Genomic DNA, 14,262 nt, shown 5'->3' on the forward strand with positions numbered 1-14,262 from the left:
TGGACTACTAGAACCCCTGGGGAACCTGGCCTATCAACAGGGGGTCCAACCTGGACTACTAGAACCCCTGGGGAACCTGGCCTATCAACAGGGGGTCCAACCTGGACTACTAGAACCCCTGGGGGAACCTGGCCTATCAACAGGGGGTCCAACCTGGACTACTAGAACCCCTGGGGAACCTGGCCTATCAACAGGGGGTCCAATCTGGACTACTAGAACCCCTGGGGGAACCTGGCCTATCAACAGGGGGTCCAACCTGGACTACTAGAACCTCTGGGGGAACCTGGCCTATCAACAGGGGGTCCAACCTGGACTACTAGAACCCCTGGGGAACCTGGCCTATCAACAGGGGGTCCAACCTGGACTACTAGAACCCCTGGGGAACCTGGCCTATCAACAGGGGGTCCAACCTGGACTACTAGAACCCCTGGGGAACCTGGCCTATAAACAGGGGGTCCAACCTGGACTACTAGAACCCCTGGGGGAACCTGGCCTATCAACAGGGGGTCCAACCTGGACTACTAGAACCTCTGAGCGGTATGAGGGGGTACTCCAGCTAGAACCTCTGGGCGGTATGAGGGGGTACTCCAGCTAGAACCTCTGGGCGGTATGAGGGGGTACTCCAGCTAGAACCTCTGGGCGGTATGAGGGGGTACTCCAGCTAGAACCTCTGGGCGGTATGAGGGGGTACTCCAGCTAGAACCTCTGGGCGGTATGAGGGGGTACTCCAGCTAGAACCTCTGGGCGGTATGAGGGGGTACTCCAGCTAGAACCTCTGGGCGGTATGAGGGGGTACTCCAGCTAGAACCTCTGGGCGGTATGAGGGGGTACTCCAGCTAGAACCTCTGGGCAGTATGAGGGGGTACTCCAGCTAGAACCTCTGGGCGGTATGAGGGGGTACTCCAGGCAGAACCTCTGGGCAGTATGAGGGGGTACTCCAGCTAGAACCTCTGGGCAGTATGAGGGGGTACTCCAGCTAGAACCTCTGGGCAGTATGAGGGGGTACTCCAGCTAGAACCTCTGGGCAGTATGAGGGGGTACTCCAGCTAGAACCTCTGGGTGGTATGAGGGGGTACTCCAGCTAGAACCTCTGGGTGGTATGAGGGGGTACTCCAGCTAGAACCTCTGGGCGGTATGAGGGGGTACTCCAGCTAGAACCTCTGGGCAGTATGAGGGGGTACTCCAGGCAGAGTAAAGGGAGGATGGGGGTTCAGTAAAGGACATTGAGAGTGGGCAGCTGAGGGTGAAATCTCTATGGTGTCCTGTCAAAGTGTTGTGGTTTAACCCGGGTGAACACAGACAGGATATCACACCACACCATGAGGAGGATATTACCAACAGAGATATGTTCTTATTAGTACTATGTATAGAACCAACAGAACTGGCTTACTGTCCGTCAACCCCTGAAATATCCCTGGTCTATCCACAGGGGATACCTGTCCGTCAACCCCTGAAATACCCCTGGTCTATCCACAGGGGATACCTGTCCGTCAACCCCTGAAATACCCCTGGTCTATCCACAGGGGATACCTGTCCGTCAACCCCTGAAATACCCCTGGTCTATCCACAGGGGATACTTGGGAAGCCTCAGTCTAATAATCACTTGCACAAGACGTAGCAAAATGTCATTTTGTAAGTCGCTCTGGATAAGAGCTCTGGATAAGAGCGTCTGCTAAATGACTTAAATGTAAATGTAATTTTGTATTCAGAAACAAAAGGAAATGTGAAAACCACTGATTTAGAAAACAATGTCCTGTCCATCAACAGAGAGGATGAAGGGTATTCACTGGCATTATTAATCCATTGGCTTCTTGACCCTCTGTCACTATGAGTCATCGTCGTCATGGTGACTAACGCTGCGAAGAAGAACTTCCCCCAAAAAAAGCCATTTCAAACAAAACACCATTTGAATGCCCTTTCTGTCCCTACTTGGTTAATCCATCAAAGTGAATGGAGAATGTTGTTAATGTGTTCTCCTAATGTCTAACACCCACTGAACCACTGATGGAAGCTACATGACCTCCTAATGTTGGGGGCTGAAAGGAGATGTTCTTCTCAGACAATTGAACATGTAGAATAGCCAATCCGTGACGGTGGAAGACACCGTGTTTTTCATGTGTGGGTAGAAGGAAAGGGAGAGAGGGATGGAGAGAGAGAGAGAGAGAGAGAGAGAGAGAGAGAGAGAGAGAGAGAGAGAGAGAGAGAGGGACAGCGAGAGAGAGAGAGAGAGAGGGACAGAGAGAGAGAGAGAGAGAGAGAGAGAGAGAGAGAGAGAGAGAGAGAGAACACTGCACTCACAGGAACAGCTAAACAGCAGAGATAAAACTCACAGAAGGAGAGGAAGACAGAGAAATAAAGATGGAGAGCTGAGAGGGGCTTCCTACTGTGTGATGGGCTGGATGGACTTTATAGAGGAGAAGAGTGGCACCAAGAGATAAGAAGGAAGACAGATTAAAAGGGATGGAGGGAGAGAGCAAGAGAGAGAGAGAGAGAGAGAGAGAGACAGGGACAGAGAGAGAGAGGGACAGAGAGAGAGAGAGAGCTGAGAGAGAGAGAGGGACCAGAGAGAGAGAGAGACAGAGAGAGAGAGGGACAGAGAGAGAGACAGAGAGACAGAGAGGGACAGAGAGAGAGAGAGAGAGAAAGAGAGCGACAGAGAGAGACAGAGAGAGAGAGACAGAGAGAGAGAGACAGAGAGAGAAAGAGAGGGACACAGAGAGACAGAGAGAGAGAGAGACGCTGTCGCACGCTGGGTATGTACATAGTCAATGGTAGGCTTCGAGGGGACTCCTATGGTAGGTTCACCTATAGCTCATCTCTTGGCAGTAGCACTGTAGACTACTTTATCACTGACCTCAACCCAGAGTCTCTCAGAGCGTTCACAGTCAGCCCACTGACACCCCTATCAGACCACAGCAAAATCACAGTCTACTTGAACAGAGCAATACTCAATCATGAGGCATCAAAGCCAAAGGAACTGAGTAACATTAAGAAATGCTATAGATGGAAGGAATGCAGTTTGGAAACCTACCAAAAAACAATTAGGCAACAGCAAATTCAATCCCTTTTAGACAACTTCCTGGGTAAAATGTTCCACTGCAATAGTGAAGGTGTAAACTTGGCAGTAGAAAATCTTAACAGTATATTTGACCTCTCAGCTTCCCTATCAAATCTAAAAATCTCAAATAGAAAACCGAAGAAAATGAACAACAATGACAAATGGTTTGATAAAGAATGCAAAAATCTAAGAAATAAATTGAGGAACCTGTCCAACCAAAAACATAGAGACCCGGAAAACCTGAGTCTACGCCTTCACTATGGCGAATCACTAAAACAATACAGAAATACACTACGGAAAAAGAAGGAACAGCACGTCAGAAATCAGCTCAATGTAATTGAAGACTCCATAGACTCTAACCAATTCTGGGAAAATTGGAAAACACTAAACAAACAACAACACGAAGAATTATCTATCCAAAATGGAGATGTATGGGTAAACCACTTCTCCAATCTTTTTGGCTCTATAACAAAGAATAAACAACAAAAACATATACATGATCAAATACAAATCCTAGAATCAACTATTAAAGACTACCAGAACCCATTGGATTCTCCAATTACCTTGAATGAGTTACAGGACAAAATAAAAACCCTCAAACCCAAAAAGGCCTGTGGTGTTGATGGTATCCTTAATGAAATGATCAAATATACAGACAACAAATTCCAATTGGCTATACTAAAACTCTTTAACATCGTCCTTAGCTCTGGCATCTTCCCCAATATTTGGAACCAAGGACTGATCACCCCAATCCACAAAAGTGGAGACAAATTTGACCCCAATAACTACCGTGGAATATGCGTCAACAGTAACCTTGGGAAAATACTCTGCATTATCATTAACAGCAGACTCGTACATTTCCTCAATGAAAACAATGTACTGAGCAAATGTCAAATTGGCTTTTTACCAAATTACCGTACAACAGACCATGTATTCACCCTACACACCCTAATTGACAACCAAACAAACCAAAACAAAGGCAAAGTCTTCTCATGCTTTGTTGATTTCAAAAAAGCCTTCGACTCAATTTGGCATGAGGGTCTGCTATACAAATTGATGGAAAGTGGTGTTGGGGGTAAAACATACGACATTATAAAATCCATGTACACAAACAACAAGTGTGCGGTTAAAATTGGCAAAAAACACACACATTTCTTCACACAGGGTCGTGGGGTGAGACAGGGATGCAGCTTAAGCCCCACCCTCTTCAACATATATATCAACGAATTGGCGCGGGCACTAGAACAGTCTGCAGCACCCGGTCTCACCCTACTAGAATCCGAAGTCAAATGTCTACTGTTTGCTGATGATCTGGTGCTTCTGTCACCAACCAAGGAGGGCCTACAGCAGCACCTAGATCTTCTGCACAGATTCTGTCAGACCTGGGCCCTGACAGTAAATCTCAGTAAGACCAAAATAATGGTGTTCCAAAAAAGGTCCAGTCACCAGGACCACAAATTCCATCTAGACACCGTTGCCCTAGAGCACACAAAAAACTATACATACCTCGGCCTAAACATCAGCACCACAGGTAACTTCCACAAAGCTGTGAACGATCTGAGAGACAAGGCAAGAAGGGCCTTCTATGCCATCAAAAGGAACATAAATTTCAACATACCAATTAGGATCTGGCTAAAAATACTTGAATCAGTCATAGAGCCCATTGCCCTTTATGGTTGTGAGGTCTGGGGTCCGCTCACCAACCAAGATTTCACAAAATGGGACAAACACCAAATTGAGACTCTGCATGCAGAATTCTGCAAAAATATCCTCCGTGTACAACGTAGAACACCAAATAATGCATGCAGAGCAGAATTAGGCCGATACCCACTAATTATCAAAATCCAGAAAAGAGCCGTTAAATTCTACAACCACCTAAAAGGAAGCGATTCCCAAACCTTCCATAACAAAGCCATCACCTACAGAGAGATGAACCTGGAGAAGAGTCCCCTAAGCAAGCTGGTCCTAGGGCTCTGTTCACAAACACAAACACACCCCACAGAGCCCCAGGACAACAGCACAATTAGACCCAACCAAATCATGAGAAAACAAAAAGATAATTACTTGACACATTGGAAAGAATTAACAAAAAAACAGAGCAAACTAGAATGCTATTTGGCCCTAAACAGAGAGTACACAGTGGCAGAATACCTGACCACTGTGACTGACCCAAACTTAAGGAAAGCTTTGACTATGTACAGACTCAGTGAGCATAGCCTTGCTATTGAGAAAGGCCGCCGTAGGCAGACATGGCTCTCAAGAGAAGACAGGCTATGTGCACACTGCCCACAAAATGAGGTGGAAACTGAGCTGCACTTCCTAACCTCCTGCCCAATGTATGACCATATTAGAGAGACATATTTCCCTCAGATTACACAGATCCACAAAGAATTCAAAAACAAATCCAATTTTGATAAACTCCCATATCTACTGGGTGAAATTCCACAGTGTGCCATCACAGCAGCAAGATTTGTGACCTGTTGCCACAAGAAAAGGGCAACCAGTGAAGAACAAACACCACTGTAAATACAACCCATATTTATGTTTATTTATTTTAACTTGTGTGCTTTAACCATTTGTACATTGTTACAACACTGCATATATATAATATGACATTTGTAATGTCTTTATTGTTTTGAAACTTCTGTATGTGTAATGTTTACTGTTCATTTTTATTGTTTATTTGACTTTTGTATATTACCTACCTCACTTGCTTTGGCAATGTTAACACATGTTTCCCATGCCAATAAAGCCCCTTGAATTGAATTGAATTGAATTGAGAGAGAGAGAGAGAGAGAGAGAGAGAGAGAGAGAGAGAGAGAGAGAGAGAGAGAGAGAGAGAGAGAGAGAGACAGAGAGACAGAGAGAGAGAGAGAACATCTATAATGTGTAGCCCCTCCTACCGTGACTAGATTTCCCTCCAGGGATGGAAGCCAGCAGGGCAGATTTGAACCACCAGTAGGGGGTTTAGGATTTAGTTACACAATGAGACATGAATCCCATATGGCACCCTATTCCCTACACAGTGCACTCCTTTAGTTTGTGCGTGCACATATTGCCCATTTTGTTACATTCCCCAACAAGACACAACGATTGTTGCTGAAACAGAAGGGGGAACTAACAACAGCCAACACGGGGTTTTCACAGGGGCTCTTAAAGACACTCATGGAGGAGTCCACTGAACGTTGTAACAGGAACTACGGGCTCTTAAAGACACCTATGGAGGAGTCCACAGAACGTTGTAACAGGAACTACGGGCTCTTAAAGACACCTATGGGGGTGTCCACTGAACGTTGTAACAGGAAATACGGGTCCTTAAAGACACCCACCATAGGTACCCACTAAATTTGCACAAGAAAAGGAAAATGAAAATAAAAACCACACCAACCTTTGGGAATGTGATGAAATAAATAAAAGCTGAAATAAATCAGTACTATTATTCTGACATTTCACATTCTTAAAATAAAGTGGTGATCCTAACTGACCTAAGACAGGGAATTTTTACTAGGCTTGAATGTCAGGAATTGTGAAAAACTGAGTTTAAATGTATTTGGCTGAGGTGTATGTAAACTTCCGACTTCAACTGTACATGTAGGTAGAGTTGTTAAAGTGACTATGCATAGATGGTGACAACAGAGAGTAGCAGCGGTTCCATGGGAAACAAGATCCCGGACAGCACCCATTTTGTTTGGGCGAGTGTGTGTGTGAACGGACGCCATGTGTGTGCTCTGATAAATTACATGTCTTGGAGCAGGGCAGCTCCCCATGGAGACCGGGCACCAACACACACACACACACACACACACACACACACACACACACACACACACACACACACACACACACACACACACACACACACACACACACACACACACACACACACACACACACAGCTTCATCTACCTCAGCCCAGCTACCACCTGACACTGGCAGACAGGCTGTTGGTTCAGCATTTCACTGCAAGGTTCTCTCTCTCTCTCTCTCTCTCTCTCTCTCTCTCTCTCTCTCTCTCTCTCTCTCTCTCTCTCTCTCTCTCTCTCTCTCTCTCTCTCTCTCTCTCTCTCTCTCTCTCTCTCTCTCTCTCTCTCTCTCTCTCTCTCTCTCTCTCTCTCTCTCTCTCTCCCTCTTTCTCTCTGTCTATCTCTCGCTCTCTCTCTCTCTCTCTCTCTCTCTCTCTCTCTCTCCCTCTTTCTCTCAGTCTCTCTCTCTTTCTCTCTCCCTCTTTCTCTCTCTTTCTTTCTTTCTTTCTTTCTCTCTCTCTTTTATCTCTCCCTCTCTCTCTCTCTGCACCTCATATCCTCTTCCTTACATAAACAACTGATACATCTAATTTAATATTTAGGAAGAAAGTTCATTTTTGAGCTGTAGTGTTTCCCAGGTGCATTAAGAAAACAATCTGAATGTCACATCCTGACCTTAGAGAGACGTTTTATTTCTCTATTTGGTTAGGTCAGGGTGTGATGGGCATTCTATGTTTTGTGTTTCTATGATTTTCTATTTCTATGTTTGGCCAGGTGTGGTTCTCAATCAGGGACAGCTGTCTATCGTTGTCTCTGATTGAGAATCATACTTAGGCAGCCCTTTTTCCCCACCTAATGTTGTGGGTAATTATTATTTTCCGTGTGTGGTTGTGTGCACCTCGATTGCGTCACGTTCTTTGCTGTTTAACCTGTTTGTTAAGGTTTCACTCCTATTAAAAGATGTGGAACAACATGCACGCTGCGCCTTGGTTGATTTATGACGAGGAGTTTGAGGACAGCGAGCGTGACACTGGAGTTTGTTGATGGAAACCATGCAATGAGTGTATCATAATGATGATGACGATGACGATGACGACTGGGCGCTGGGATGTTGGTTCCCATGTCAACTAATGGAGTTCTAGAACACCTTCATATCAGATGTCCGGCCTGGTAGTTAACGGTTGTCCATTCAAATAAACCCCAACAACCTTCAGTGTAAATGTGTGGTGTGTGTGTGTGTGTGTGTGTGTGTGTGTGTGTGTGTGTGTGTGTGTGTGTGTGTGTGTGGTGTGTGTGTGTGTGTGTGTTGCTTTTGATACATGGTCTGTGTGTGTGAGCTTGACAGTGACCTGGTTAAAACAGTGACATAAGAGAGAGATGTTCCTCCTTACGGACCAGACCGCTTGGCAGCTTGTGGTCTCCGTCTGTTCTGAACCAGAAGCAGACAGTAAGCCTTAACCAGGCCGCTATGTGATCTATTATTGAGGAGTGATTAACGTCCACAGGCTACAGATACAAAGGAGGAAAGCAGGTTGGACTGGAGACTCTCAGTTCACGGTTTTACTGCAGAACGCTCATGAAAAATGAAAACCGTTGGGCCACTACACGATATGGTAATCTGGAACGGCAAAACAGTTTGGTCTGTATCTTGTACTTCCTTATATAATGTAGACAGCAGTCTGTCATATCATTCTCCCTTTTGAACGTCCTCAAATATCTACTGTAGCATTTATTCTCCTCCTCCTCCTCCTTCTCTTCCTCCTCTGCCTCCTCCTCCTCCTTTTAATCCACCTCTTCCTCCTCCTCCTCCTCCTCCTCCTTCTAATCCACCTCTTCCTCCTCCTCCTCCTTCTCCTCCTCCTCCTTTTAATCCACCTCTTCCTCCTCCTCCTTCTCCTCCTCTGCCTCCTCCTTCTCCTCCTCCTTTTAATCCACCTCTTCCTCCTCCTCCTTCTCCTCCTCCTTCTCCTCCTCCTTTTAATCCACCTCTTCCTCCTCCTCCTCCTCATTCTCCTCCTCCTTCTCCTCCTTCTCCTCCTTCTCCTCCTCCTTTTAATCCACCTCTTCCTCCTCCTCCACCTCCTCCTTTGCCTCCTCCTTCTCCTCCTTCTCCTCCTCCTCTGCTTCAAACTCATCCTCCTCCTCCTTTTCATCCTCCTCATCCTCCTCCTCCTCCTCCTTCTTAGTGTCTTCTCTTCTGAAGCGGTTCATGGTGATTGGCAAACCAACAAAGTGTTTCATGATTTCCAGCAGTCCTCCTGGACTAGGGAATGAAGACAGGGGACACTTCCATTCTAGAGCTAATCTAGTTACCATGTCACTCCAGGGACAATCCCATATTCCCTTTTACCCCTATCCTCACACACACACAGGCACGCAGGGAAACGCACACACACACACACACGCACACGCACACGCACACACACTCAGAGGGAATAACATATCACTAGTCATTAGCAGTGTTACTCCCTTCATGTTGTATTGTAGGCTGTCCTCATCATCAGAAGCCCGTTCTGTGGAACCCCACCGATGGACCAACACCTCATTTCCCCAGCAGCACAATCTGTGTGTGTGTGTGTGTGTGTGTGTGTGTGTGTGTGTGTGTGTGTGTGTGTGTGTGTGTGTGTGTGTGTGTGTGTGTGTGTGTGTGTGTGTGTGTGTGTGTGTGTGTACACACACGTCAATGAAACACTCCTACAGTACTTTCACTGTGGTAACTTTGCAGCAAATATGTTTTTCCTGGGAAATGACAAATGCCTCTGTAATCTATTGAGCAGGCTGAATCCATCACATGTTAGATCACATTACTCTGTAATCAATTGAGCAGGCTGAATCCATCACATGTTAGATCACATTACTCTGTAATCAGCTGAGCAGGCTGAATCCATCACATGTTAGATCACATTACTCTGTAATCAATTGAGCAGGCTGAATCCATCACATGTTAGATCACATTACTCTGTAATCTATTGAGCAGGCTGAATCCATCACATGTTAGATCACATTACTCTGTAATCTATTGAGCAGGCTGAATCCATCACATGTTAGATCACATTACTCTGTAATCAATTGAGCAGGCTGAATCCATCACATGTTAGATCACATTACTCTGTAATCAATTGAGCAGGCTGAATCCATCACATGTTAGATCACATTACTCTGTAATCTATTGAGCAGGCTGAATCCATCACATGTTAGATCACATTACTCTGTAATCTATTGAGCAGGCTGAATCCATCACATGTTAGATCACATTACTCTGTAATCAATTGAGCAGGCTGAATCCATCACATGTTAGATTACATTACTCTGTAATCTATTGAGCAGGCTGAATCCATCACATGTTAGATTACATTACTCTGTAATCTATTGAGCAGGCTGAATCCATCACATGTTAGATCACATTACTCTGTAATCAATTGAGCAGGCTGAATCCATCACATGTTAGATCACATAACTCTGTAATCAATTGAGCAGGCTGTATCCATCACATGTTAGATCACATTACTCTGTAATCAATTGAGCAGGCTGAATCCATCACATGTTAGATCACATTACTCTGTAATCAATTGAGCAGGCTGAATCCATCACATGTTAGATTACATTACTCTGTAATCAATTGAGCAGGCTGTATCCATCACATGTTAGATTACATTACTCTGTAATCAATTGAGCAGGCTGAATCCATCACATGTTAGATCACATTACTCTGTAATCTATTGAGCAGGCTGAATCCATCACATGTTAGATCACATTACTCTGTAATCAATTGAGCAGGCTGAATCCATCACATGTTAGATCACATTACTCTGTAATCTATTGAGCAGGCTGAATCCATCACATGTTAGATCACATTACTCTGTAATCAATTGAGCAGGCTGAATCCATCACATGTTAGATTACATTACTCTGTAATCAATTGAGCAGGCTGAATCCATCACATGTTAGATTACATTACTCTGTAATCAATTGAGCAGGCTGAATCCATCACATGTTAGATTACATTACTCTGTAATAAGCTGAGCAGGCTGTATACATCACATGTTAGATTAGATTACTCTGTAATCTATTGAGCAGGCTGAATCCATCACATGTTAGATTACATTACTCTGTAATCAATTGAGCAGGCTGAATCCATCACATGTTAGATTACATTACTCTGTAATCAGCTGAGCAGGCTGTATACATCACATGTTAGATTAGATTACTCTGTAATCAACTGAGCAGGCTGTATCCATCACATGTTAGATTACATTACTCTGTAATCAATTGAGCAGGCTGAATCCATCACATGTTAGATTACATTACTCTGTAATCAGCTGAGCAGGCTGTATACATCACATGTTAGATTAGATTACTCTGTAATCAACTGAGCAGGCTGTATCCATCACATGTTAGATTACATTACTCTGTAATCAATTGAGCAGGCTGAATCCATCACATGTTAGATTACATTACTCTGTAATCAGCTGAGCAGGCTGTATACATCACATGTTAGATTACATTACTCTGTAATCAATTGAGCAGGCTGTATCCATCACATGTTAGATTACATTACTCTGTAATCAATTGAGCAGGCTGAATCCATCACATGTTAGATTACATTACTCTGTAATCAATTGAGCAGGCTGTATCCATCACATGTTAGATTACATTACTCTGTAATCAGCTGAGCAGGCTGTATCCATCACATGTTAGATTACATTACTCTGTAATCAGCTGAGCAGGCTGAATCCATCACATGTTAGATTACATTACTCTGTAATCAGCTGAGCAGGCTGTATATATCACATGTTAGATTACATTACTCTGTAATCAATTGAGCAGGCTGAATCCATTACATGTTAGATTACATTACTCTGTAATCAATTGAGCAGGCTGTATCCATCACATGTTAGATCACATTACTCTGTAATCAATTGAGCAGGCTGAATCCATCACATGTTAGATTACATTACTCTGTAATCAATTGAGCAGGCTGAATCCATTACATGTTAGATTACATTACTCTGTAATCAATTGAGCAGGCTGTATCCATCACATGTTAGATCACATTACTCTGTAATCAATTGAGCAGGCTGAATCCATCACATGTTAGATTACATTACTCTGTAATCATAAGGAAACATGTTGGGTACATTACAGGTGAACTACTGCAGAATGAGTCTGTCATAAGGCATCAGAAATCAGAGATGACCAGGTGTTGGATAGAAAAGTGTCAGGGGAAGATTCTGCTCCAATAATGAACTGGGGTTGGGGGGTGGAGAGAGAGAGGAGAGATAGAGAGGAGAAAGAAAGAGAGAGAGAGAGAGAGAGGAGATATAGAGAGATGAATGAGAGGAGAGGAGAAAGAAAGAGAGAGAGAAGAGAGAGGAGAGAGAGAGGAGAGATAGAGAGGAGAAAGAGAGAGGAGAAAGAAAGAGAGAGAGAGAGAGAGAGAGAGAGAGCGAGAGAGAGAGAGAGAGAGAGAGAGAGAGGAGAGATAGAGAGATGAATGAGAGGAGAGGAGAAAGAAAGAGATAGAGAAGAGAGAGGAGAGAGAGGAGAGATAGAGAGGAGAAAGAGAGAGGAGAAAGAGAGAGAGAGAGAGAGGGAGTGAGGAGAGGCATCACTATTTATTACAGAGAAAGGGACAGTTAGACAGACTCTGTTTACCTCTATGTCCACTTCCCTCCCTCTCTCTGCACTCCTTTAACTGAATCAATACAGACCAGTCAATATCTCACTTCCTCCCTCCTGACCACAGCCCCTCTATTCTATTATAACTGACGGTATATTGACCTCACTTCCTCCCTCCTGACCACAGCCCCTCTATTCTATTATAACTGACGGTATATTGACCTCACTTCCTCCCTCCTGACCACAGCCCCTCTATTCTATTATAACTGACGGTATATTGACCTCACTTCCTGTCTCCTGACCACAGCCCCTCTATTATAACTGATGGTATATTGACCTCACTTCCTGTCTCCTGACCACAGCACCTCTATTCTATTATAACTGATGGTATATTGACCTCACTTCCTGTCTCCTGACCACAGCACCTCTATTCTATTATAACTGATGGTATATTGACCTCACTTCCTGCCTCCTGACCACAGCCCCTCTATTCTATTATAACTGATGGTATATTGACCTCACTTCCTGCCTCCTGACCACAGCCCCTCTATTATATTATAACTGACGGTAGATTGAACTCACTTCCTGTCTCCTGATCACAGCATCTCTATTATAACTGACGGTAGATTGACCTCACTTCCTGTCTCCTGACCACAGCCCCTCTATTCTATTATAACTGACGGTAGATTGACCTCACTTCCTGCCTCCTGACCACAGCCCCTCTATTATAACTGACGGTAGATTGACCTCACTTCCTGCCTCCTGACCACAGCCCCTCTATTCTATTATAACTGACGGTATATTGACCTCACTTCCTCCCTCCTGACCACAGCCCCTCTATTATAACTGACGGTAGATTGACTTCACTTCCTGCCTCCTGACCACAGCCCCTCTATTCTATTATAACTGACGGTACATTGACCTCACTTCCTGCCTCCTGACCACAGCCCCTCTATTCTATTATAACTGATGGTAGATTGATCTCACTTCCTCTCTCCTGACCACAGCCCCTGTATTTCATTATAACTGACGGTAGATTGACTTCCTGCTCTGCCGACTGCCTTGGTCTCTCTCAGTCATAAAGAGGTAAACCATAGAGACCAGAGGAGGCAATAACTCAGAAGGTCATAGAGCTGGAGGATCTGTTTGACTTGACAGAGAGAGAGAGTGTGTGTGTGTGTGTGTGTGTGTGTGTGTGTGTGTGTGTGTGTGTGTGTGTGTGTGTGTGTGTGTGTGTGTGTGTGTGTGTGTGTGTGTGTGTGTGTGTGTGTGTGTGTGTGTGTGTGTGTGTGTGTTACAGCAGACTCACCACTAGAGCAGTCCACTCCTCCCCAGCCCGGTTCACACTGACAGGTATCAGGAGACACACACCGACCGTGGGCACATTCTACTGAACACTGAGCTGTATGGGGGAGAGGAGAGGTGTTACACACACAGAAACACACACACACACACACACACACACACACACACACACACACACACACCGTGGGCACATTCTACTGAACACTGAGCTGTATGGGGGAGAGGAGAGGTGTTACACACACAGAAACACACACACACACACACACACACACACACACACACACACACACACACACACACACCGTGGGCACATTCTACTGAACACTGAGCTGTATGGGGGAGAGGAGAGGTGTTACACACACAGAAACACACACACACACACACACACACACACACTGATAATTAGGCCTTATTAAGTGGTGAGCAGTCCAAATGTGTCCATAACGTGAGTCATTTATATGAGGAGTCTGATTCAATGCCATTAACATTTCTGTTGACTTGGTCATGGAAAGTGTTACATAGCAGTGCACTATAGAG

At 44.7% G+C, this 14,262-nt stretch overlaps 1 protein-coding gene across 1 annotated transcript in view; it reads right to left on the reverse strand.

Moving 5' to 3' along the window:
• The window catches only part of LOC139575133 (multiple epidermal growth factor-like domains protein 11), a 168,289-nt gene that overhangs the window by 142,747 nt on the left and 11,280 nt on the right, over nt 1-14,262 (reverse strand). Inside the window, exon 2 of the mRNA XM_071400136.1 lies at nt 13,730-13,822. Within this exon, the coding sequence (XP_071256237.1) occupies nt 13,730-13,822 (93 nt within the window). The remainder of the gene's footprint in view (nt 1-13,729; nt 13,823-14,262) is intronic.

This window comes from Salvelinus alpinus, chromosome 5 (assembly GCF_045679555.1).
Source record: "Salvelinus alpinus chromosome 5, SLU_Salpinus.1, whole genome shotgun sequence".
NCBI lineage: Eukaryota > Metazoa > Chordata > Actinopteri > Salmoniformes > Salmonidae > Salvelinus > Salvelinus alpinus.